General features: G+C 49.2%; 1 protein-coding gene across 18 annotated transcripts in view; it reads left to right on the top strand.

Annotated features, from left to right (window-relative positions):
* The window catches only part of Ralgps1 (Ral GEF with PH domain and SH3 binding motif 1), a 243429-nt gene that overhangs the window by 37293 nt on the left and 182523 nt on the right, over window positions 1-23613 (top strand). For 9 of the 18 annotated variants that reach the window (XM_028884775.2, XM_037204526.1, XM_028884779.2 and 6 more), the window contains exons 3-4: window positions 4135-4242; window positions 10259-10309. In XM_028884775.2, the coding sequence (XP_028740608.1) occupies window positions 4135-4242; window positions 10259-10309 (159 nt within the window). Of the gene's footprint in view, window positions 1-3868; window positions 4036-4134; window positions 4243-10258; window positions 10310-23613 lie in introns of all 18 variants that reach the window. The other 9 variants (XM_037204524.1, XM_037204532.1, XM_028884771.2 and 6 more) reach the window with 2 other exon arrangements.

Below are 23613 nucleotides of genomic sequence, written 5' to 3' on the forward strand. Positions count from 1 at the left end.
CAGGCGGGAGGTTTGGGAGCCAGTCAGCCCTGTGGATGGTGGTGTTTTCTGAAGTTGTTCTCTTCAAAGAAAAACAAATACCTCTCCAGTCCCGCCATGGCAAGTGCCACATTCCATTTTGGTGGCAAGAAGGGATCAGACCTTTCCCAGGAAAAACCGCTGTTGATTATAAATAAGCCATGAGTTCCAAAATGAGGTCAGACAGAAGCCAGGCCAACTGGCCCTTGAGCGTATTTACCTTGCTTCGTAGGAAGCGACAGTAAGGCCTGCTGGTCTGAGTGGTCTGGGCAGGGACTCCGTGTGGGGTCTGGGGTTTGCTTTCTAAGCTCAATAATGGTACAGACACACAGGAGGACGTGTCATCTGGGGCTGGTGCCTCTGTGTCTGGGTGTAGTGCTGGCTCCTCAGACATGCTGGTGAAGCAGGCTTGGTCTGGGCATCCCACAAGGGGTTTCTTATGATCTCAGATTAACTAACCAGAGGTCATAGGAACCAGTTTCTTATCGGTCTCCCCGTCCCTGCCCCCCCCAAAAAAATTCCTTGGTTTGATCTCTAGTCTTGAAAGCATACTTATGGATGCCTTTAAATATTTTTTTTAAATTTTGTTTTTAAATTATATGTGTATGTTCACATGAGTGTGGTACTCATGGAGGCCTGAAGAGGGTGTCAACCCCCCTGGAGCTGGAATTACAGGCGATGGTGAGACTCCTGGTGTGGGTGCTTGGAACTGAACTCAGGCCTCTGGAAGAGCAGTCTGCACTCTTAACCACTGAACCATCTCTCCAGTCTGGTGAATGCCGTTTACGTTTTCCTAGGAGGCCAGAGTAGTTTCATAAAATAGTGAGTCATCCTCATCACCACTGTCACTGTTGCCAGCAAATGTTTGGGGCAACTTTTGATTCAATAAATACCCTGACTTAAGGGTTCGGGATGTTGCAACAATGCCCTAAGGCCTGACGTCCAAGGAACAGACAGAATCTGGTAACTAGAGGAGCCAGACTTCTGTTTGTGTCTGTTACTTACACTCCTTTGAGATTGAAACATCCCTCTTCTGGGGCCCATGTGTGTATGTATGCATGTATACACAGATGTGAATACTCATATGCTACCCTGTGCATGTTTGGCCCTCTGTGCATGAGACCCACCAACCATGCATCAAAAACGTTCAACAAAAACCCTCACTCCTGGACCAAGTGTGTGCAAACTGCCTGGTCATTTGTCTCTGAGCAGCAGCAGTGACTCTGCCCAGTGTTTATTTTGTAATAGGTACTAGTCCTTCTGTAGCAGGAATCCGAGAGTCTTATTAATAAAATCAAACCTGAGGCCAGGTATTGGGGTGAATGCTGGAAGATCAGAGAAGCAGAACAAGCCACAGCCACCACACCTCACCAGTTCCTCAGTTGATCCCGTTTCCTCAGACTGGAAGCTTCTGTGTCCTCATCCCAGTGGCTCTCAGCTGAACTGCTGCTCAAAAGCCTGAATGCTTAACCAGTCAAAAGCTTCTAGTTCCTGGTCCTCAGGCCTTATATACATTTCTGCTTTCTGCCTCACTCCCTGGGATTAAAGGCTCGCTTTTTGGGATGAAAGGTGTGCGGTCACCATGCTTGGCTGTATCCTTGAACACATGGATTTCTGCCTCTGGAATTCGAGGATTAAAGGCGTGTGCTACCACTGCCTATCCTCTATGTTTAATATTGTGGCTGTTCTGTCTCTGACCCCAGATAAGTTTATTAGGGTGCACAATATTTTGGGGAACACAATACCACCACATCCTCCAGAAAGGACTCAGAATCTGTGGACAACACATACAGGTTCTATGCTAGGCATTTTATGCATGGCTTTGAGTATTTGCAGATTTTGGTATTTTTCGGGGCCTCCACGCATGTGACTGTAAGTACCATAGTGTTTGTGGAGTGAATGCACACATGGGAATTGAGGTGCTAAGCGGCCCCAGGTGACTAAATGACACATTCTCTTCCATACACATCCAACTCACTATGTTTTGGTATGCATCCCTTTGTGAGCTTCTCGATGAAGAACCCAAAGCACAGGGAAAAGAAGAAACTGGCTCTCACATCTGGGCAGGTGGGTGGTACAAACCCACTCTGGTGTCCTTAACATATTACCCTGTCAACCTAGCTAGGCTATGTCCTTTTTTTTTTTTTTTTTTTTTTTTTTTTTTTTTGGTTTTTCGAGACAGGGTTTCTCTGTGTAGTTTTGGTGCCTGTCCTGGAACTCACTCTGTAGACCAGGCTGGCCTCAAACTCACAGAGATCTGCCTGGCTGTGCCTCCTGAGTGCTGGGATTAAAGGTGTGCGCCACCACCGCCCGGCAAGGCTAGGCTATGTCTAAAGTGAGTGGAGAGTGCAGATCTAGATCTTGGCCAATTCCAGGCACACTGGGGCCAGTCCTATTTCTTTTCAGCTTTATTCAGATCAGACTGTCCTTGGGGGACAATGTCTTCCACTTAAAGAGCTTACAGTGACACTTGTCACACACCCCAGGCCCCTGAGCCAGCATGTCCTAGGGAAGGAAGAGGTGGTGGTGGCGGGTTTGTTTAGTAACTGGTGCTGCTACTCTGGGATATGGCATTTAATAATCTGATTTTGTACCTGATGAGACACAGCAAGATGAAGTCAGTGTCTGAGGCAGGGTGGCAGCTGATGTGAGACTGGCATCTGTCCGGGCCTGCGTGCCTGCAGAGCCAGCGTGGTCCCTCACCCTCTGAGAGCAGGTGTAGTGTCGGTGTGAGAGCCTCACCTGTAGACACCCTAGGCCCAGGCGTTGAGGTGGGCCACTTGCATTTCCGCTCTACTCTGACCTCACACTGTCATAACTATGAGCTTTCTTCAGTGACTTAAAAACACCCTAGTTTCCAGTAAGATTGCAACATTTCCCTGCATGGAAAGTAAAATAAAGAGAAATTAACAAAAGCAGATTCCCTCACCCCTACTCTAAGATGGTGGAATGAGCAGAAACCACAAAATCCTCCTCCATGAGTTGAGATGAATAAAACCATTTATGCTCAGGCCCAGGTTTGGGTGGTCGACCTGATGGGGTACCCAGGTGGAGCTTGATGGAATGCAGTCACATTAAAGAGAAGGTGTTCCCTTCACTTTGGCACCTTCACAGGGGTGGCCTTCATGAATGCCATCCAATTTTGGGATTTTCCCATTTCCCTGTGCGAGGCCCTATCCTCACATGCAGGACTCAGTGACCCTTACTAGAGGAGCGTTCCCTGACAGTGTCCAAAGCTTAGCAGTTAGCTGTCAGCTCGTAAGCTGGCCGTGTGTGCGTGCGTGCGTGCGTGCGTGCGTGCGTGTGTGTGTGTGTGTGTGTGTGTGTGTGTGTGTGTGTGACCTCCAGAACCAGCTTTATCATTTGCATTACAGTGTCCTGCACTGACCAGCTAGGAAGGGGCAGAGGGAACTGAGCGGTGGCTCCCAAGTTAAGAGTGCTGGCTGCTCTTGCCAGGACCCCATTCCCAGTACAAGGGCCTGCAACTCCTGCTCCAGGAGATCCAGTGCCCTCTTGTGGCTTCTCTGGGTACCTGTGCACACGTGCATGAATGAAATAAATCTTTAAAAATGAACAAGGAAGAAAGGCAACAAAATGGATGAGCTCCTCAAGTCCCTGAGTCTGGAGTCTGTTCTGAGGGAGAATTAGGCTAGGGTTCCCCTCTCTCTTTTGGGTGCTGGGGACAGAACTGGGCCTTGAGGATGCTAGGTGAGTTTTCTACACTGAGCTACACCCCAACTCAAGGGCCGGATTCTCCCCCATCATTACGCTGCAGGCCAGAAGCTGTTAGAGGTAGTGTTCCACGGTCATTTGGGGGTTCAGATAGAAAACTTCACATTCTGGCTTTCAGCTTCATGGGTAAGAAACCTTGGAGAAGTGACATTGATTCTGCTTGCTTACCTGTAAAATGGAAATACTAGAATATGCATGCAGAGAACCCTTGAGGACTACGATGGTGTGGGAAGTGCTGCGGAGCCCAGTATGGAGCCCAGTGACAAGCAGCAGACACTTCATCACGTGAGCCTGTCACTCACAGTCTCCATTCTGGGGAGCTTTGGGGTGGCAGCAGCCTCAGGCCAGACCAGACAAGTGTATTTCTCTTTGCCTTCTCCACAGGGCAGCAGCAGCTCAGACTCTCTGGAGGGCCAGAGCTGCGACTATGCCAGCAAGAGCTACGACGCTGTTGTCTTTGATGTTCTGAAAGTGACTCCTGAGGAGTTTGCCGTAAGTGACGTGGAACTGGTATGGTTGGTGGTGCTGGAGGAAGTCACTACTCTGGGTTTCTGCCCAGGTTGAGAACACCATACATGTCCACAGTAGGAGAGCGAGTGATGGGTAAAGAATGCTTTGGGTTTAGAATTGGCTGCCTTGGGAGGGGTCCACAGTGCATCTGCACAGTAAGAGAAAGGACAGGGCTCAGCATATTTACAAAGCACACACAGTGCACCAGCAGGCACATGTGGCAAAGGTTTGGGCCTGCTGCTGACACACTTCACAGCCGTATTGCTCTCTCGACTCTTGGCAGCAGACCCTATGCATGTGTGACTCTGTTTCCTCCTTTTTGTTTACTTCCACCTTCTATACCTCTATGTACCATCTCCTGCAACAACAGGCAGGATCCTTTTGCTTCAGCCTGTGTTTGGTTTCTGGATGATCCCTCAGTGGAGCAGAGCTGGCCTCTCATTTGCCATGATGTTTCCCTCTCTTGGGGTTTTGTTAGGGAGGGGAAGTTGGTTCCGGGATGACTTTAAGCCTGACTCTGAGCACCCTTCCACTCTGTAGAGCCAAGCCTGGTCCCTGACATGCCCTCCTCCTCCTCCTCCCCTCCCTCCTCCTCCTCTTCGTTCTTCTTCCTGGTTCCCATGGTTTAGAGGTTCTAGATCCACCAACTACAGGTGGATCTTTGCTGTCTGTGTGGCTCTGGCTGCCAGCCAGCAGCTTCTCCTTATATGGTCTGTATTCCCGTTCTGAGAACCTGAGGTTTCCCAAATATTGGTCATGGCCTGGTCCGTGGCTCTCATGGCTCTGTTACAGCCTTCTGTGGCTCTGGTCATGACCTATCATGTCTCTCTGGTCATAACTCTTATGGCTCCAGTCATAGTTTCCCGTGGCTCTGGTCATGGCTCCTGTGGCTCTAGTCATGGTCTCTTGTGGCTCCTATGACTGTGGTCATGGGTTCCTGTGGCTCTGGCTGTGGCCTACCATGACTCTGGGTTATAGTTTCCCATGGCTCTTGTCTTGACTCCTGTGGCTATTTATCATTCCTGCGGCTCTGGTCATGGCTTCAGTGGCTGTGGTTGTGACATCCTGTGGCTCCTATAGCTCGGCTGTGGCTTTAGTAGCACTCTGGTTGTAGCTTTTGTGCCTCTGGCCATGGATCTCATGTCTCTGGTTAGGGTTCTGGTCATGGCTCCTATGGCTCTGGCTGTGACTACCATTGTTATGGTTGTGACCTCCCTTGGCTCTGTGAGCTCTTAACTCAGGAGTACCTTTGGAGCTGACTGCTTAGTGTTCTGTGAGTGCTTGCTGCTGTTCATTGGTGAGGGATCTAATGGCAGACTTTCAGGTACCTTCTACTGTACAATACAATATTAACCGACAGCTTTTGTTTGCTTATTGTGGTCTTGGGTGTGGTGCACGTGGGTCTGTATGGAGGCCAGAAGTCAGTGCTGGTGTCCTTCCCTTTGCTCTCCATCTTATGCTTTGAGACAGGGTCTCTCACTGGCCTGGGGCTCACGACTAGATTAGATTGCTGGCCAGGGAACTCCAGGGATCCCATCTCTGCCTCCCAGCACTGGGATTAAAAACACACACCGTCATACCCCACATTTTATGAGCGTGATGGGGATCCAGGCTCAGGTTGAACAGCAAGCACTTTGCTCATCAGCCTGTCTCCACAGCCACTGATGTGTCTTGAGGAGAACATCTGAGCACCAGTTCTGACTGGGATCAGGATGTGAAACTTAGACCATTCAAAGAAACGTGCCTGATATGTCATCATTGCAATAGCTTCCCTGGAAATCTGTAGGAACCCCTAAGCAGATGGCGGGGGGGGGGGGGGAGGAGGACATCTCACCTTTATACCCAGTGGACTTGGGCTCTTCTCCTAAGTGTCATTGCACACACTCCTGGGTCCCATCGGGCAGGAGGGACACGAACTGAAACCACACAGAAGATTTCCAAGGATGCCCTGAGCTGTTAAGTCTCCTGTTTTCAAAAGGCCTTTCTGCTCCTTGTGTGGTGCAATTGAGTCAGGTGTGCGGAGTATGTGGCTAACAACCCCCGGGGTATATATAGCAGAAAAGGTAGCAGTTGCTTGTACTGCCCAGGATGGAGCTTTGTGTTCTGTGGGCCTGCAGCACTCACTAGCCAACCTACCCAGATCATGAGGACAGGATATGCAGATGTCACACACTCCTTGCCACCAAGGGGAAAGCACAAGAGCTGGGATTCCATTAGGTGCCTCATTATTCTTGGTGCCAAGCTTCCATTAGTGGCAACGTTCCCCTCTGTGCCCTGGGAGGGATAGGATGCTCACTACACAGATCCCTGCCTATTTCCCTCCCGTTCAACTCCAACTGCTTTGGTCTGTGTCTGTGCTTTTTAGCCACCCAGTGACTTCAGAGCACCTTTGAATTGTGCCAGGAGCTGGCCACAGTTCTGTGCCTATGCCCCAGCTATGACCATAGGTAACGCCATTTTTTTCTCTAGTGTTTTCTTGGTAGTCCAGTGTAACAGCTTCTGTTTCCCTTTCCCTAGAGCAACTTTGGTATGTGAATGTTCGGCCAAACCAGTGGGCCTTAATGTCCAGGCTCCTGGGCTGTACATCCATGTGCTAGTACATGAGCCTGTCTCTGTAATTGCATTAGCTGCATTTTTCATTACCTCCTCCTCATTGTGTGCGTACACACACACACACACACACACACACACACACACACACACACACACAATGATGTGAGTATTTGTCACATCAGACATTCTATATCTTTCATTTTAAATTTCTATCTTGTGGACTGCAAGATCTGAATGTGTCTCACTGGACAGGTTCAGTAGACCATGTGTTGCAAAAAGCCATGGCTCTCCTTCTTGGCCTGTCTCAGAGGCATGTGGTAACTGACACCTGGCTCCCATGTGACACACAGAGGTGGGTAAGTAATGGAGTGATGTAGCACGAATCTTCAAAGATCTTAGTAATAAGAACAAACCCAGAGCCAGGTATTGGGGTGAATGCTGAAAGATTAGAGGGACAGAACAAGCCACAGCCACCTCACCTTGCCAGCTTCTCAGCCGATCCTGTTTCCTCAAACTGGAAGCCTCTGAGTCCTCATCTGGAATGAATCTCAGCTGAACTGCTGCTAAAAGCTAAAAGCTTAACCAGCTCTAGTTCTTGGTCCTCATGCCTTGTATACCTTTCTGCTTCCTGCCATCACTTCCTGGGATTAAAGGCGTGAGTCACTGTGCCTGACTGTTTCCAGTGTGGCTTTGAACTCACAGAGATCTGGATGGATCTCTGCCTCCAGAATGCTAGGATTAAAGGCATGTGTGCCACCATTTTCTGGCCTCCTATCTAGTGGCTGTTCTGTCCTGTGACCCCAGATAAGTTTATTAGGGTGCACAATATATCAGGGGACACAATATCACCACAAAGTGTCCGTGGCCCAAAGAATTGTTAACAGTGGTGCCCTTCCCCTGGTCCCCAGATGAGCTTCTGCGTCTGGCCCCATTAGTGGCATCAGCCTGTCTGCTGCTATGGGAGGATCCTCTTCTTTTCTTTCCAATCTGTACAAGAGTCACACTGAACAGAGGGCAATAGATGTGGTGTGGCCATACTGAACCAGCCGGCAGTAGACGTGGTGTGACCATACTGAACAGAGGAGCACAGTAGACGTGGTGTGGTCACACTGAACAGAGGAGGACAGTAGATGTGGTGTGGTCACACTGAACAGAGGACAGTAGATGTGGTGTGGTCACACTGAACAGAGGAGGACAGTAGATGTGGTGTGGTCACACTGAACAGAGGACAGTAGATGTGGTGTGGTCACACTGAACAGAGGAGGACAGTAGATGTGGTGTGGTCACACTGAACAGAGGAGGACAGTAGATGTGGTATGGTCACACTGAACAGAGGAGGACAGTAGACGTGGTGTGGTCACACTGAACAGAGGACAGTAGACATGGTGTGGTCACACTGAACAGAGGGCAGTAGATGTGGTGTGGTCACACTGAACAGAGGAGGACAGTAGATGTGGTGTGGTCACACTGAACAGAGGAGGACAGTAGACGTGGTGTGGTCACACTGAACAGAGGAGGACAGTAGACGTGGTGTGGCCATGCCGCACTGCTTCCAGGTTCTCCAAGCTGCCTCTTGGCTGTCTCTCTGCTCTCACATTGAGGGCCTCGTGTGGGGTCTGTGGACGCATCTCAAATGGCCCCCCGCCGTGTAATCTCGGGAGGTAGGGACTTCAGAAGAACAGTATACTACCATTTATTTAAATTTGAGTAATAGATATCTATCACATGAATTTTAAAATAGAGTATCTATAACTTTAAAATTAGGTAAGTAATTCATACTTGAAACAAAAACCCAAGTAGTATAAATATTTCCAAACTAAAATGTTTCCCTTATTCCCTGTTCCATCCTCCAAATGAGTACGATCAGCTCTGAGGCTGGAAGTTCATCTCATTTTCAAAGGGAAGGGTGTGGGCACAGATGTATGAGGAGGGATGTGGTGGGGCAGGCAGCATGGAAATTTATCTCTCTCTCTCCTCAGCAATAAAAACCAACTGAGACTGCATTAAAGTGACTTGAGACTGAAAGCGTAGAAGAAAACACCAGAGTGGGCCAGGACAGGGGTGCTTTAGGCCAGTGGTTCTCAACCTGTGGGTCATGACCTCCATAGGGGTCACATATCAATATCCTGCATATCAGCTATTTACATTACAATTCACAACAGTAGCAAAACTACAGTTATGAAGTAGCAATGAAAATAATTTTATGGGTGGGGGTCACCACAACATGAGGAACTGTATTCAAGGGTCGTAGTATCAGGAGATTAAGAACCACTGCTTTAGGGGGTTGGAAAGGACAAGACATGAAGTCAGTAACAGACTAGTGGGGTTATATCAGACATGAAGACTCTGCCCAGCAAAGGAAGCAGTCAACAGGGTGAAGGAACGGCCCATAGGATGGAGAAAATATCTGTAAACTATACATTCGCCAAGAGTTAAGATCCAGATTATATAAGGAACTTCAGAAAGCTCACGAGCGGAAAAACACAAATGAAACCAAAATAAACAGAGATAGTGGGATTCATAACTGAGCTGTGGACCTAGGGGGCTTTCCCAGAGAAAGCATGCAGGTGGCCAGGGGACATGGAAGGATGCCCAGAAGTCATCGGGAAAAGGTAACTCAAACACAGGAGAAGTCATGAACTCCAGAAAAAATGACTGTTACCAAAAAGTTGAAAGACAGCATGCACTGGTGGGATGGAGAGGAGAGGAGACCGAGTGTGCTTGGCTGGGCATGTGTGTTAGTGTAGTGGTCAAAGAAGACACTGAAGGTGCTTCTCCAAAATTCAAAGAGCAGCTAGTGTATGATCCAGCAGCCCCGTCATTGCGTATTTCTCCAAAGCAAGTGAAGTCCATACTTGTGTTTAGTGTAGGCTCACTCACGATACCCAAGACATGGAAACAAACTGAGTCGGCAAACTTACGCATGGATAGGGAAAATGGGGCACAGACAGACAGTGGGTTACTATTCAGTCATGAAAAAGAATGAAATCTTGTCAGTTGAGACCACAGTTAGAACCAGAGAGTATTCTGTTAAGTGAAGCAAGCCAGGCATAGAAAAGGCTTGTGCTACATGGCCCTCATATGTGGGAGGATATGAAAGGCCGGTCTCATGGAAGCTGGGGGGAAAGGTGGTTTTCTGAGCCTGGGGAGTCTGGGAGGAGGGGAGGGTTGGTGGGGGGAACAACTGATTAGTGGAGAGAGAAGTTCCAGCTTGTGTTAGTGCAGAGGGTGAGCTGTGTACTGCAGAATGCATGGAAGATCTTGAATGTTTCATTATGAAGAAATTATAACTGTCTGAGAAGATAGATATATCTGACCTGATTTAAATGTTACACATCATACTCGTGTGTCCAACATCACATGGTACCCTGTAAATACATTAAGATTTCTGTGTTTCAGGCATTAGTTTAAAAGCCTCTAACCATGTTTCTCTGTTCTCTTGTAGAGTCAGATCACACTGATGGACATCCCTGTGTTCAAAGCCATCCAGCCGGAGGTTTGTACCATCTTTATGTACACCCACTAGTCTAGAGCTCGGGAGGGATGGCCTTCTGAAGCTTTCCAGAGACACGTGTGTCCATTTTGAGTCAGAAGTTTAGGTTCTGCTGAGAAAGCCACCATCTGGCCCAGTCTGGCAGGCAGACTGGCTGGTGGCCCTGTCTCTACTGTGCGGCAGTCTCCTTGTCCTCCTTGTCCCAGGCTGTCCTGGCTGAGCACTCGCTGGAGAAGGGCACGTGAGGGCTGTTGGGTATGGAGCTTTCTTTGTGCTGTCCCACATCCCAGTGGTTGCCTTGCTTCTGCTTTGAAACTAGTTGCCACAGCAAACCCTCACGTGTTTATATTAAAAGCATATGTGCATTTTTAGAAGTGATAAAGGGGGAAGAGTCAATGTGGATTCTCAGAAATGAAAATTTCTGGTGACATTCTCTAGTTGGTAAGGGGGTTGTAATTATTTTACCCGGAGTTCCCTTTCTTTGCTAGCAAGTAACACAAATCCATTTCAGAAATGTCTGAGAACCTTTCCCCAGGGTCCCCACAGAGGGAGGACTGCTGGTGTGGCTGTCCCTGCCATAGCTTCCACTTCCTTCTTCCTTCCTCTGCTCTCTGTCTGTGGGGTCCGCTTTGACCCCCCCAAGGACCCACATTTACATCTTCCTAAACTGACGACGCAGCTCTCCCTGTCCAGCCCAGTTTAGTCATGTGACCAGTGCTCAGTCTCCTGTGGCCCAGGGGCTGTGGTCAAGATGAGCAGACACTGCTGATATGCCTTGGGGTGAGGTGCAGACAGGGAGACAGTTGAGAAGGGCCACTGCAGCCATGTGTGGATTAGAGTACACCTAGCTTTACAGTGACTGCATGTCTCAATGGAGCCAAACCGCAAGCCCAGCCATCCCATAACACAGGAAAAGTCCATACTGTTGGTGGCTGTGAAGTAATGGAGGCTTGTGTTAGTGTGTGCTTTATGCACTGCCTTTGGGGGCTTACTGTGCATGCTGGAGTTTTTTGTTTTTTTGTTTTTAGTTTTTCAAGACAAGGTTTCTCTGTAACAGCTCTGGCTGTCCTAGAACCTGTTCTGTAGACCAGGCTGGCCTTGAACTCACAGAGATCCATTTGTCTCGGCCTCCCAAGTGCTAGGATTAAAGGCATGTGCCACCACTGCCTGACCCATGCACGGTGTTTTTAAATGGTGATGGCATCTTTTTCTGTTTCATCACTTATGTGGAACAGTTGCTTGGTCCCAGTTAATAGCTCTCTGCCTCTGGGAGCCTTGCTGGCTGGAGCTGATGATGGTTGCCTTCAATCTCCGATGAGGCTCTCTCTAGATCTCTCTATCTTGCTTTCAGTCTTTCATTTTTTTTTTTTTTGAGAGGTGGTCTTCTGGTCTTAACATATCTCAGGCTACCCTTGAACTTTCTGTGTAGCCAAAGATTACCTTGAACTCCTAATCACCCTGCTTCTGCTTCCTACATGCTGGGATTTCAGGTGTGTGCTACCATGCCTGGCAGCTGAGGCTAGCTTTGATCTGGAACCCTTTTATGGGTCTTTGTTTTTCAACCTGAATGTCAAGGGTAGTGACCTAGTCTGTCAGGTGGCCTTCAGTGTCCAGGTGTGACTGTGGGAGGCAAATAGGGGTAGCAGGATGTCTACCACTCCAGAGACTCAACAAGGGCCAGACAAGACCATTCTCCAGGGCACTGCAGCATGGGGGGAGCCTTTCCAGCTGACATCTTAAGGTTGTTCCCAGATGTTAAAGTGCATTCATTTCCCTTTACAATTTTATTTTGGAGCTGTAAGTCTCAGAATCATCAGAGCAGCTGCCAAAGCATGGGGCTCCCAGACTACCACCCCTAGGCCTGAATCTGCATCTCTGAGTCGGACCTGAAACCCAGTTGGTACTATTCCACAGAAGTCGACTAGGTGACTGACAGAGAGTGAAGAGCCACAGCCAACTGCTTTGAATGATCTGAACAACCCCAGGCTTGAACTTGTAGGCCGATGAACTTGTAGGCTGAAATGGAGCCCAGTTCTCATTGTCAAAACAGTGGTTAGAAGGAGCCAGGAGCTGCCCTGGCCCCTTTGCTGCTGTTGTTACTGTTCACGGACTGGAACTGGGGTTTTTCCTTTTGGGGATGCCTGCCATGTTGTGGTAGGACCACCCCAGAGTGGGAAGGGCATGAATAAGGCGGTTGTATGATGTAGGTCAGACTTCCCAGGAAGCAGAGGCCAGTGTGAGAGATGGATGGGCACTGAGTAAGCTGAGCTCCTAGCGGGTCAGCAGCCCCGTGGACAGTGCCTTATGGGCCTGGCTGTGCGTAGAGGGAAATGAGTAAGCAAAGCCTAGGTGTCTGGGCTTCTTTGCTGGAGAGTGACTGATGTGCTCAGACTCAGTGGTCTCGAGTTAGAGAACCTCAGCAGCAGACTCAAAAACCCATGGCTGTGGGCTTCAAGGTTTGCTCCTATCTCATTACTGACTAAAATTACTCTGAATTCAGCCCCACATAGATAATACAAATAACTGTGGCCATGGGCCATGTAGCCAGGACTTGACTCACACCCATCTGAGTGTCTACCCCTGCAGAGCACATGGCTTCCACCTTTGCTGGTGTGGCTGTAGATTTGGTATCGGCGCACATGTCTAGGAAATGGTTCTTGATCTTCCCCAGTGCTGGCTGGGTTTGAGATGGTGACTGGACTTCTTGGGTTTTCCTGGGAGAGGGGCATGAGCTGTTTCTCCTTTTTGGCCATTTTGCCAGTGGGTCCAGATCTCTGCTTCCTCCACGCCCTCCTCCCAACATTGGTGAGATATTATCATGCTGTCTGCTGACACTATACTTATTGATATGGGAAACATGACTTAATAAAAGATTGCTCAGCAGGGCCGTGATTCCTGACATTGGAGGTCTTCAGGGCTCTCATCTAGCTGCAGCTCTGGAGAAATTCAGACACTTTTGGAGGGCATCCATTGGTGCTTCTGGGAGAATGTCCAGGTAGTGGGATCTGCATGCACACAGGTGTGTCATGGAGACTTTGACAAAAGTGAGGAGGCAGGAGAAACATGAGCCCCATAACGGACCCTGCCATGTGGGTCCTTGAGTTTCTGATGCTCTTAGGAGGAAGGCAGTCCCCTGTGGTGGGTGGTGCTCAGGACCCTGTCTACTTAGACCCTTGCTCTGTGTCTCTGCCCTTCACATCTGATGTTCAGTGGCCCATCGCCTGTGTGCAGGCTTGTAGATGGATGGGTGCTAATGTGGCCTGCTATTGGGTGCTGTGGGGTGAATGTGGGCTCTGGAACAGGACAGGCGCCTTGGGTGGGGTTTGCATTGGCTTCTCTCAGCTGCCTTCTGATATACCTGCTGTTGCTTGCTTCCTTTTGTGCACTAAAGAAAGAGATTACTGTAAGGTACCCCAAGGTTACCATGTCAGTTCTCTGTTGCTATGTGACAAGCTACTAGATGGACTGGGATCCAGGAATGGCCTGGATGGATGGTCATCTTCAGGGGCTTACAGGAGGCTGCAGTCAGCTGAGGGTGTGGCTAGGTCTGGAAACCTGCTTCCACTGTGACATCTGGTAAGTTAGTCCTGGCTGTTGTCATATAGAACCTTCCATAAGACTACTCTCAGGTCCTCCTGGTGTGACAGTGTCCTTGTGGTATGGTGAATTTCCCTAGAAGTGACCTAGAGAAGCAAGGTAAAGCCATAACGACTATGGCCTGACCTTGGAGTCCTGGCCTGCCCTTCCCACAGCATTTTGCTAGTTTCACAGATCAGCCCTATTTAGTGGGACAAGGGTTGAGCACAGGGAGGGCGGGATCACACGGACAGTTTGGTGCCGTCTCTCACAGGTAGTCAGCGTGGTTCTGAGACTTTAGTCATCGGGACTTTGCTAAGGACTTCACTTCTTTGAGTTTGTGTTTCCTCATTCATAGCATAGGGATGGTGAACACCGTCCAGGAAAGCCATTTAAACGTGGGAAAGGTATGAAGAACACATGCACAGAGGCTGGGGCTCCAGAAGACGTAACTGTCAAAGCTCTAGGATCTGTGGTACATGCTGGACATTGTGATGAGTGTTCAGAGACAACTGTACGATGTCATCTAGCTCTCAGCTTACCATGGGGCGAGTCTGTTCACAGATGGTGGTGTAAACGCAGGGGCCACTTGTCCCAGTGGAAAGTGATGGGAGCTGTGTTGGCACCCTGGTGGCTGGCATCACTCTTTGGTGATGATAGAGACAGTGAGATGGTGGTGATGACGGTGGTGATGGTTTGTGTGTGTGCTTCGTTTGTTCTTGGTAAGCGGTCACTTGTAATGAACTTGTGTTCATACCGTCTGTGTCTTTCAGTTTTGCTCAAATTCCTTTGCTGCATAGCTGCCCTGTCCAGGTCTGATAGGAGCTGCCAACATGGACCCTGAAACCTGTCAGCATCGGCCCTGCTGGCTTGGAGGGCTTCGTGCTTTGCTTTTTGGTTCAACAAGGTGCTTAGAGTTGCGTCAGCTTTGGTGTCGAGGCCTGGGTCAAGGCCATGTGTCTTTTGTTGGTACGGATTGTAGATGCCAGTCTATGTGGAAGATGGCAGTGCCTGCCTTGGCTTCTAGCCTGTTTGGTGGGTGGAGCGTGGGTGGAACTATTTTGTAGGAGAAAAGCTTCAGCTTTATAGTTGGCGTAGCTGTTATTCTCTCCGTAGCTCTGCCAGGCCTCAGTGTGGGTGGTGGACATTTCTTACCTCATTGACTTGGGCTTGGCTGTGACTGGGTTCTGCTCAGCTCATGGCCCTATCAGAGCTAAGCTGCTGCTTAATAATCCCATGCAGCATGCTCATCTGTCAGAGCTGGGATGGTGTGGCTGCTCTCTTCCCAGCTAAGACGGAACTGTTGTTTCCTCTCCTTGTGTTTCAGTTTCCTTGTGCATGATATGGGATCTCTCTCTCTCCCTCCCTCCCTCCCTCCCTCCCTCCCTCTCTCCCTCCCCCTCTCCCCCTGCCCCTCTCTTTTTAAAACTTGCAGGAGGTACACAGGAACTTGGTCAGTGCCAGTAGCTTGTGATCACTGTTTGCTGCTGCTCAGTCTGAGCTGGCTCTATGTATTGTGGATGGAAAGTCTTCACTGCAGGATTATTCAGCAAAGCCTATGTGGGGGGCCAGCACCCTGGAGGGTGCAGCACTTGATAGCAGAGCGGCTGTGCATCTGTCCCTGAGCCCTTGGTGTCTAGATGCCAGCCGGCCCCCGAGGGCCTTGAACATGGAGTGGGGACTCAGGCTCCCTTGGAGAGGAGAGGGATTGTGTCTCATTGGTGAGGTAGGGATGCAAGGAGAGTTTGTATTAGCTCTCACTGCTGTGACCATCCGACAGAGCAACTCAAAGGAGGGTATATTTTGACTCCTGGTTTGCCGGTGCAGCCAGGGCAGGGCAGTATGGAATGTGAGGCAGCTGGTCTCATGGCTTCCACAGTCAGGAAAAGAGAGTAAGAAACAGTCATGCTCATCTCACTTGCTCCTTGTCATTTAGTCCTTGATCCCAGCCGGTGGGATGGTGCTGTCCACGTTTAAGGAACATCTTTTTTTTTTTTTTTTTTTTTAAAAAAAGATATTTTTATTTATTATGTATACAGCATGTATGACTGCAGGCCAGAAGAGGGCACCAGATCTCATTACAGATGGTTGTGAGTCACCATGTGGTTGCTGGGAATTGAACTCAGCACCTCTGGAAGAGCAGTCAGTGCTCTTAACCTCTGAGCCATCTCTCCAGCCCCCAGGAACATCTTTAGTTAACAACCCTAGAAATGCTTCAGAGACTTTCCCAGCAGGTTTGTTGTCTAGGTGACTCTGGATCCTGTCCTCTTGATGGTATTAACCATCAGGATCTGAAAATGGAGTTCCAGGTGGAATAAAAAGACAGATGGTATGTTTGGCAGCATTCAGTGCTCTGGTGCCTGGTGTTCTGGGGCTTTCTGCCCATCATCCTCTGCTCCCCCAGGGCATCATTGCCAGGATGCTGGCCAGGGACAAGAGCTTCCTAGAAGTCTGTGTTATTCTGTCACCAGCTGTAGTGTCCAGCAAGCTGGGCATGGCTAAACAAGCCACGGCAGGAACCAGATTTGGCAAGAAGCAAAGCTTCTCTGGGTGCCTGTGTCCTCACCTCCTCACGTGATGCCCTTCCCTACAGTCAGATCTCCCAGTCACCAGACCCACCTCTACTCCCTCACAGTCAGTCCACTGTGCCAAGACCAAAGAGACAAGGGTGACAGGAACTTTGCTATAGTCCAGCATGAGGCAGGCTTGCAAATAAAAGCAGAAAAGAAATAACCAGGCCACAGGGCACTGGAGGGTTGGGGAAAGGAGGCAATGAGTATGTGTATGGGGTGGGTAAATGAGGGAGTGAGAGAGCCAGCAGCCCAGACCGCTGCAGAAACAGAATGTCGCAGCTCTTAAGAGTGTCTGAGGGCTGTACAAGTTAGTTATCACAGTGTGTGTGCTCAAGTCTCTCCTGCAAGATCAGACTCAAGGGACAGGGACTTATGGTGAGGTCTACAGCCAAGGAGGTGGCAAGAGAAGAGCCTCAAGGATCAGGTCTAGAGACCCAGTGATATAGCACACAAGGCCCCTGGGCATCTTCAAGGAGCAGGAGCTTGTGAAAGGGGCTGGACTGGGCGGATACTCTGGGCTGGGCATGCAAGGGCAGGGAGGCTAAGGTGAACTCAGCTCAAGAGTTTGAGCTCAGCACTGAGGGGTTTTAAAAGGGGAAAGCTGGTTTTTAAGACAGCCACTCTGAGATATACCCCTCTGGAGTTAGGGGGATTTTGCAGGGTTTAGATATGTAGGGTGGTAGGGTAGCAATGAGAATGGGAAGTCTGGTGTGGGGCTGGTTTCGAGGCTGCTATGAAGGCTAAGCAGAGAAGCAGCAGGCTGTGGCTATGGAGAGGAGATATAAGCTGTGGCCTACACTGGGGCCTGGAAGGTGACAGGACAAAGACCCTTGGGTAGGATGTCCTAGCACAGCTCAGGGGATTTGGCCGTGTTTTGCCTGTGGAGAACAAAATTAAAGGGTCAAAGGTGCAGGCAGTGTGGAAGACTCAGGAGAATGAGAAGGTGACGCACAGATTTGGGTGGAAGTGAGGGTGGGGTAGGAAGGGGTTTGGAGCACAGTTTGGGGATTGGAGGAGCTCTGGTGCCTGCATGTGGGTGATGACTGTGCCATGGGGTGGGCTGAGGTGGAGTTGAGGATGCCTGGTGAGACAAAGGCCTGAGATGGAGGGCATGAGGACAAGAAGGGGAGGGTGGAGCTGAACCAAGAGGCGAGAGAGCAGACAGCATTGTAGAGCAACATGACCAGGAGCACGTGGGCCTGGCCTGTGAGCCTAGGAGGGTGATAACCAGAGTGTCATAGCCACCTTCCCTGGACTCCAGGCAGCGACCATCTTCCTGCCTCCCTGTCTGTGGCCTTAGAGAGGACCAGCTCTGGCTAAGTGAAGAGGTGAGGCATTGAGAACCAAATGTTTGAGACAAAGGGGGCATTGTCTAAAGAAGAGGTGGCCTCTAGGACTTGATTTTAACTCCCCCTCCTGTGGAGCTGGGGACCTGACTGCCACCTGGGGGACACTTGCTGATATGCCTCAGACTGATCTCAGGAGCCCAGCTCAGTGCAGGCCCACAGTTCCCCAGCAGGGGCATCCTGGGGCTCAGGGAGACTGCTGTGAGGGTCAGGACCTGACCCTCTGGCCGGTTGTCTGGCTGTGTTGCCTGCTCTGAAGACATGGACATTCCAGAAAGCCGAGATCAGTGTTGGACGTGGGACAAACCCTGTGTGTCCTCTCTTCTCTTTGGCCCTGGGAGGGGGGAGAGCTGCCAGCAGGCAGTCGCCTGTGGCGAAGAGCTAGGTTTCGCTGACATCATTGAAAGCCCTCTCAGGTCATGTGCTGGGCAGTGTGCACAGACCATTTCCCTCTGCTTTATCCAGCTCAGCCACAGCCACTTCTCCTCCCATTGATGGCAGAGCCCAGTCGTTTCTCATCAGCCCTGGCTCCCATTCTCCCTTTGGAGCTGGAGACATCTTTCTCTGGCCATCTTCCTGACCTGCTTAGAGCCTTGCCTCCTCCCTACTGCTCAGGAGGTAGGCCATCCTCCTTCAGCATCTTGTGGGCTCTGTAATGGCCCGCCCACCACACCAGTCCCCCTCATGTTCCCTCCCATCTCATTTCCTACAGGCTGCCCCCTTCGCCTGGAGTGTCCAGATGCCTCAGCAGATGGGGTGCAGTTAGAGCTCCAGGGTGCTGTGGCTTCCCTTAACCCACTCCTTGTGGACACCTTTGCCTCCTAGTATGCATCTGGCCAGTCTGCTGCTCCAGATAATCACCTGAGGACACAGGGATGGTGCCAGGGCTCTTCAGTGTCAGGCTGTTTGCTGTTTGTTGACACATTTAGGTGAGACAGTGGTAATAAGTCTCCCTTTCCACTTGCTGCCCATGAAGTACCGCCTCCCTTTGTTCAAACAGTGGAATTAAATAGCAGGATGGCACACTTGGCCTCTAGGTGAGGCCAAGGCATGGAGAAGATGGCTCCCAGCACAGGGCTTGTCAGAGCCGGTGCCAGTAAGCACCAGCGGCCTCTCTCATCCGCTCTTGCTCTGAGTTCACATTTGCCATTTGCTCTTTGGTCTCTAGTGATGTTCTGTCTATGTGTCTGTCTGACTCTGTCACACTGGAAACATAGTCGAAAAGAGTTCTCCTCAGCCCAAGGCATGGGAGCTACAGGAGTCAGGTCTTGCTGTAGACCTGGCCAGCAGCACGTCAGAATGAATGCAGCTAACACTTTGCAACTTTGAGACTCATTTTTTTCTCCTTTCTTGAGCATGGATATGACATGAGTGCTGGTTAGAAACCAAATTTCCTTTTAAGCAAATTAATAACACAAACCAGACCTTTGCCGAGCAGCTGTTCTATCCAAAGGGCTGGGCTCCTGTGGGTGATTGTGTCTGCAGGGAAGGGACGCTTTGTTTGGACTCTGGCTTCGGGAGCAACTGCATGATATCAGGCATTTTAATGGCAGAGGGGGGTGGTAAGCCCTGCTGCTAGAGGATCTGGCTCTGCTGCTCTCTAGCTGTGAGGCCAAGAAACAGTGCCTTTTCCTCTTGGTACCTTCATTTCCTCATCTGTAAGGTAGCAGTAAGGGGCCTTCAGGATGGCTCAGTGAGGAAAGGCACTTGTTGCATGAGCCTGGAGAGCCAAGTTTGATGCCCAGAACCCACATAAAGGTGGAAGAAGAGAACCAACTCTACAGAGGTGTTCTCTGACCTTCATGAGTATGCTATGGTCCATGCCCGCCCCCCATCTCACATACACACATACACACATAGAGATAGTAGTGAAATATGTCCCATAGTGTGATCAGTACAGGCGATTGTGTAGGCAGAGGACCCGCAAATCATTTCTTCATTTTTGAGAGGAGATGGGGTATAATGAGAAAATCCATAGACAGGGTTGATAGGCCAGTCTCCGGAGGGCCAAGCTCGCACTGCACATCCCCCATGGGCAGGATCTTCCTCATGGCAGCTGCATCCTCCAATCTAAGCCCAGTGTCTGGCATGGCACATACTTGATACTGGTCAGCACTCACTGTCTGGAGGAGAAGCAGATCACAAAGCATGTCTGTCATTGTGACCAAAACGTAAGTACCCAGAGGAGAAGGGCTCTGGTCTCAAGCCGCTTGGCCCTCCGAGTGCGTTTTTCTGCCTGCGGAATGGGCTTGCTGACATGATGACTCTGAAGGACTGGACCTGAAGACGAATGAGGTCATTTCTCAGTTTCATTGAGGCACAGTGACAAATAACAAACCGGGCACAGCAATGCCATCAACTTGAGTTTTGATCAAAGTATATGCCCAGGAAATCATCCCCTTGTCAAAGAAATATACACTGTCCAAAAAAATGGCCTCATGCTCACTGTAATTCTCTTCCCCTCCCATTCATCGACTTTACTCTTAAAGTTGGGTGGTGTACATCCTTAAAACTTTGCCATTTCAAACTTTTGGCTATTCTAGTCATTTGCATTTCTATGCGGATTTTAGAAATTTTTATTTATGTTTTGCAGCAAAATCTGGCTAGGATTTTGACCATGGTTGCATTGAGTCCATAGATGGATCTGGAAAGAATCAACATCTTAATAATGTTGAGTCATCTGGACCATGGACATTTTGTGTTCTAGTTTCATCTCTTTTCCTGGAACAAATACCATGACTAAAAGGAACACGGGAGGGAAGGGTTTTATTCAGCTCACAGGTCACTGCCCATCCTTGAAGGAAGCCAGGGCAGGAACTTGAAACAGACCATAGATGAACACTGCTTGTGGTTTGTTCACAGACTCATGCTTAGCTAGCTTTTTTATATAGCTCAGGATGACCTGTGTAGGGATGGTGCTGCCCACAGTGGACTGGCCTGTTGATTACATCAGTTAGTAATCATGACACCTCCCTACAGGAGGCCCACAGAGCACTCTGATTACCAAAATAAGGTGTGGAAGGTGTAAACACACAGAGACACACACAGTCTCCTAGTTAGCTTTCATTGTCAGATTTGCGGTCTGGAACCATCTGATAGGAAAGCCCCCACTGAGGAATGGCCTGGATCAGACTGATTCTTTAAAAATGTTAAGTCAACCTTGTGTTTCATTGAAAGTCCTGCTTGATCATGGTATAGAAGAATTCTTTTGGTAGATTGTTAGATTTATTTCATTAATTTTTTGTTTGTTGATTTATAAAATTTGTATCTTCATGATAACATATATTGGTATAGATATATTTGTAGTGTTCTTGTTCAGTTTGGTGACAGTGTTATATTTAAATTTTATTTTAATTATTGGTGTGTGTGTATGCACACGTGCTATGGCGTGCATGTGGAGACCAAAGGACAACTTTAGGGAATCAGTTCTCTCCTCCTGTGGGTCCCAGAACTTGAGCTCAGGCCATGGGGTCTGTACGGCAAGCACTTGAACCCGCTGAGGCGCCTCGCCCTGTCAGTGTTGATGCTGACCCCTTTCCTAGTGGAAGCTGGATGGAGGAGTTGAGAGATCCTTGTGACTTCTTGCTGAAATACTTCACAGGTTTCACTCCAGAACACTTGGCATGAACTTTTTTTATGCAAATTTTACTAACTTTTTTCTTTTAAATGGAGTTTATTTTTTAGAAACCAGGGCTGGAGAGGTGGCTCAGCTGTTAAGAGCCCTGGCTGCTCTTCCAGAGACCTGGATTCAGTTCCCAGCATCCACACGGCAGCTCACAACCATCTGTAGCCACTGTTCTAGGAGATCTGACGCCATCTTCTGTCCTCTGAGGGTACTGCATGCATGTGGTGAATGGATGTACATTCAGACACAAAATCTCTAAGTCTTTTTTTTTTTTTTTTTTTTTTTTAAAGTTTCCAGTTCACAGCAAAATTGAGATTAAGGTGCATAGAGTCCCTACGTGGCATCCCACCCCAACTGTTGCATCATATGAGTCAGAATCAGTGAACCAGTACTGACATCTCATCATTACCCAGTCTGAGCAATGTGTGACAACACATGCACACATGACTCACAGAGAACATGTTCGGTGCCCTCAAGCCCTCCACGCTCCGCACAGCCACCCTGCCCTCCCTTACTCCTGCGCTCACTGGTCTTTCTACAGCCTTCAGAGTTTTGCTCTTCAAGGATGTCTTTAACCAAAGCCCCACAGCGTCTCCTGGTTGCTTCTTTGACTCAGTGATGTCGGTGCTCATTCCCTTCCCAGTGTTCTTAGTCTGTTGTGTGGGTGTGCCATAGTCTGTGCTTTGCCAGGGGACATCTTGGGTACTGCCCAGTCTGGGCAGTTGTAAATAAAGTTTTTGTAACTATGCATCTGCAGGTGTTTGTGTGCACATGAGTTTTTAACTCCCGTGGACAAGTGCCACGGAAGGTGATTGCTGCATTATTTCAGAAAGGCTGGTTGTTTTTTTTTTTTCTTTCAAAACAGGGTTTCTCAGTGTAGCCCTAGCTGTCCTGGAACTCACTCTGTAGACCAGGCTGGCCTTGAACTCACAGAGATCCGCCTGCCTCTGCCTCCCAAGTGCTGGGATTAAAGGCGTGCACCACCACCGCCCAGCCAGAAAGGGTTTTAAAAGAAATAAAAAAAATATTTTTTAAAGATTTATTTATTTTTATTTTATGCGTGTGAGCGTGCATGTATGTATGTATACCACATCAGGGGCCAGAAGAGGGCATCGGATCCCTTGGAACTGGGATTACAAGTGTTGCTGGCTGCTGTGTGGGTGCTGGGAATAGAACTTGGGTCCTCTGCCAGAGCAGCCGGCGCCCCTGACTGAGCCATCTCTCCAGCCCTGTCTGGAAATACCGTCTGCAGAGGAATTGCTCCTCGGGTGCCCGATGTTAGTGAGCCTCACTCCGCCTCTTCTCAGCGGTGGCGGTGCGTGTTCCCACTCCTCTCGGCAGCAGGCCAGCTGTTTGCATCTGTGCCAGCACTCCATCTTGTCAGAGGAGGAAGCACAAAAGGAATGTCTCTCACCTTTCTGTCCCAGCACCCCAGTGCTGGCTCTTTCCATCGTCCCTGGTGATCTGCACAGCTCTCTGCTGCTGTTGTAGTTAACTGACCCAGTTTCACAGTCACTGGGATAGTTGCTTTGGCAGAGAATCAGAAGTTTTGTTCTTTCTTATTTCAAAAACAATTTAAAAAGATTTTTTTTATTATGTATAAATAGTGCTCTACCTGCATATATGCCTGCAGGCCAGAAGAGGGCATCAGATCCCATTACAGATGGTTGTGAACCACCATATGGGTGCTAGGAATTGAACTCAGGACCTCTGGAAGAAGAGTCAGTGCTCTTAACCTCTAAGCCATCTCTCCAGCCCTTGTTCTTCATTTTCAAAATGCTTTTCTGAGTAAATGTAACTCTTTTTTTTTTTCTCAAGTGATACCAAGGTATGATTCTAGTCCTGAAGGGCTCAGGATGGCACAGGATGCTTCCATGTACCTGTGTGATGACATCTTTCCTTATCCCTTCCTGTCACCGTAGCTAGAGTCTCTCTCCTTCGAAAGGGAGTTATGCAGACAGATCTGTCCTTGTGTGTGTGTTCACACTGGTCAGAGGTTCAGGAGCTCCCGTTAGCGCTGGCTTTGCACCCATCCCCGGGTGTTTAGTGATGGGAGTGTTGTTTTCCTGAACACTTGGTACCTGCACAGACTCCTAAGGGAAACAGGACTTATTTTGTGACTGGAGAACTCATCTTGGGAAGGCTGGTGCTGTAGTCTGCTTTCTGTTGCTGTGACAAACGTCACGA

The sequence above is a fragment of the Peromyscus leucopus genome, chromosome 4 (assembly GCF_004664715.2).
Source record: "Peromyscus leucopus breed LL Stock chromosome 4, UCI_PerLeu_2.1, whole genome shotgun sequence".
NCBI lineage: Eukaryota > Metazoa > Chordata > Mammalia > Rodentia > Cricetidae > Peromyscus > Peromyscus leucopus.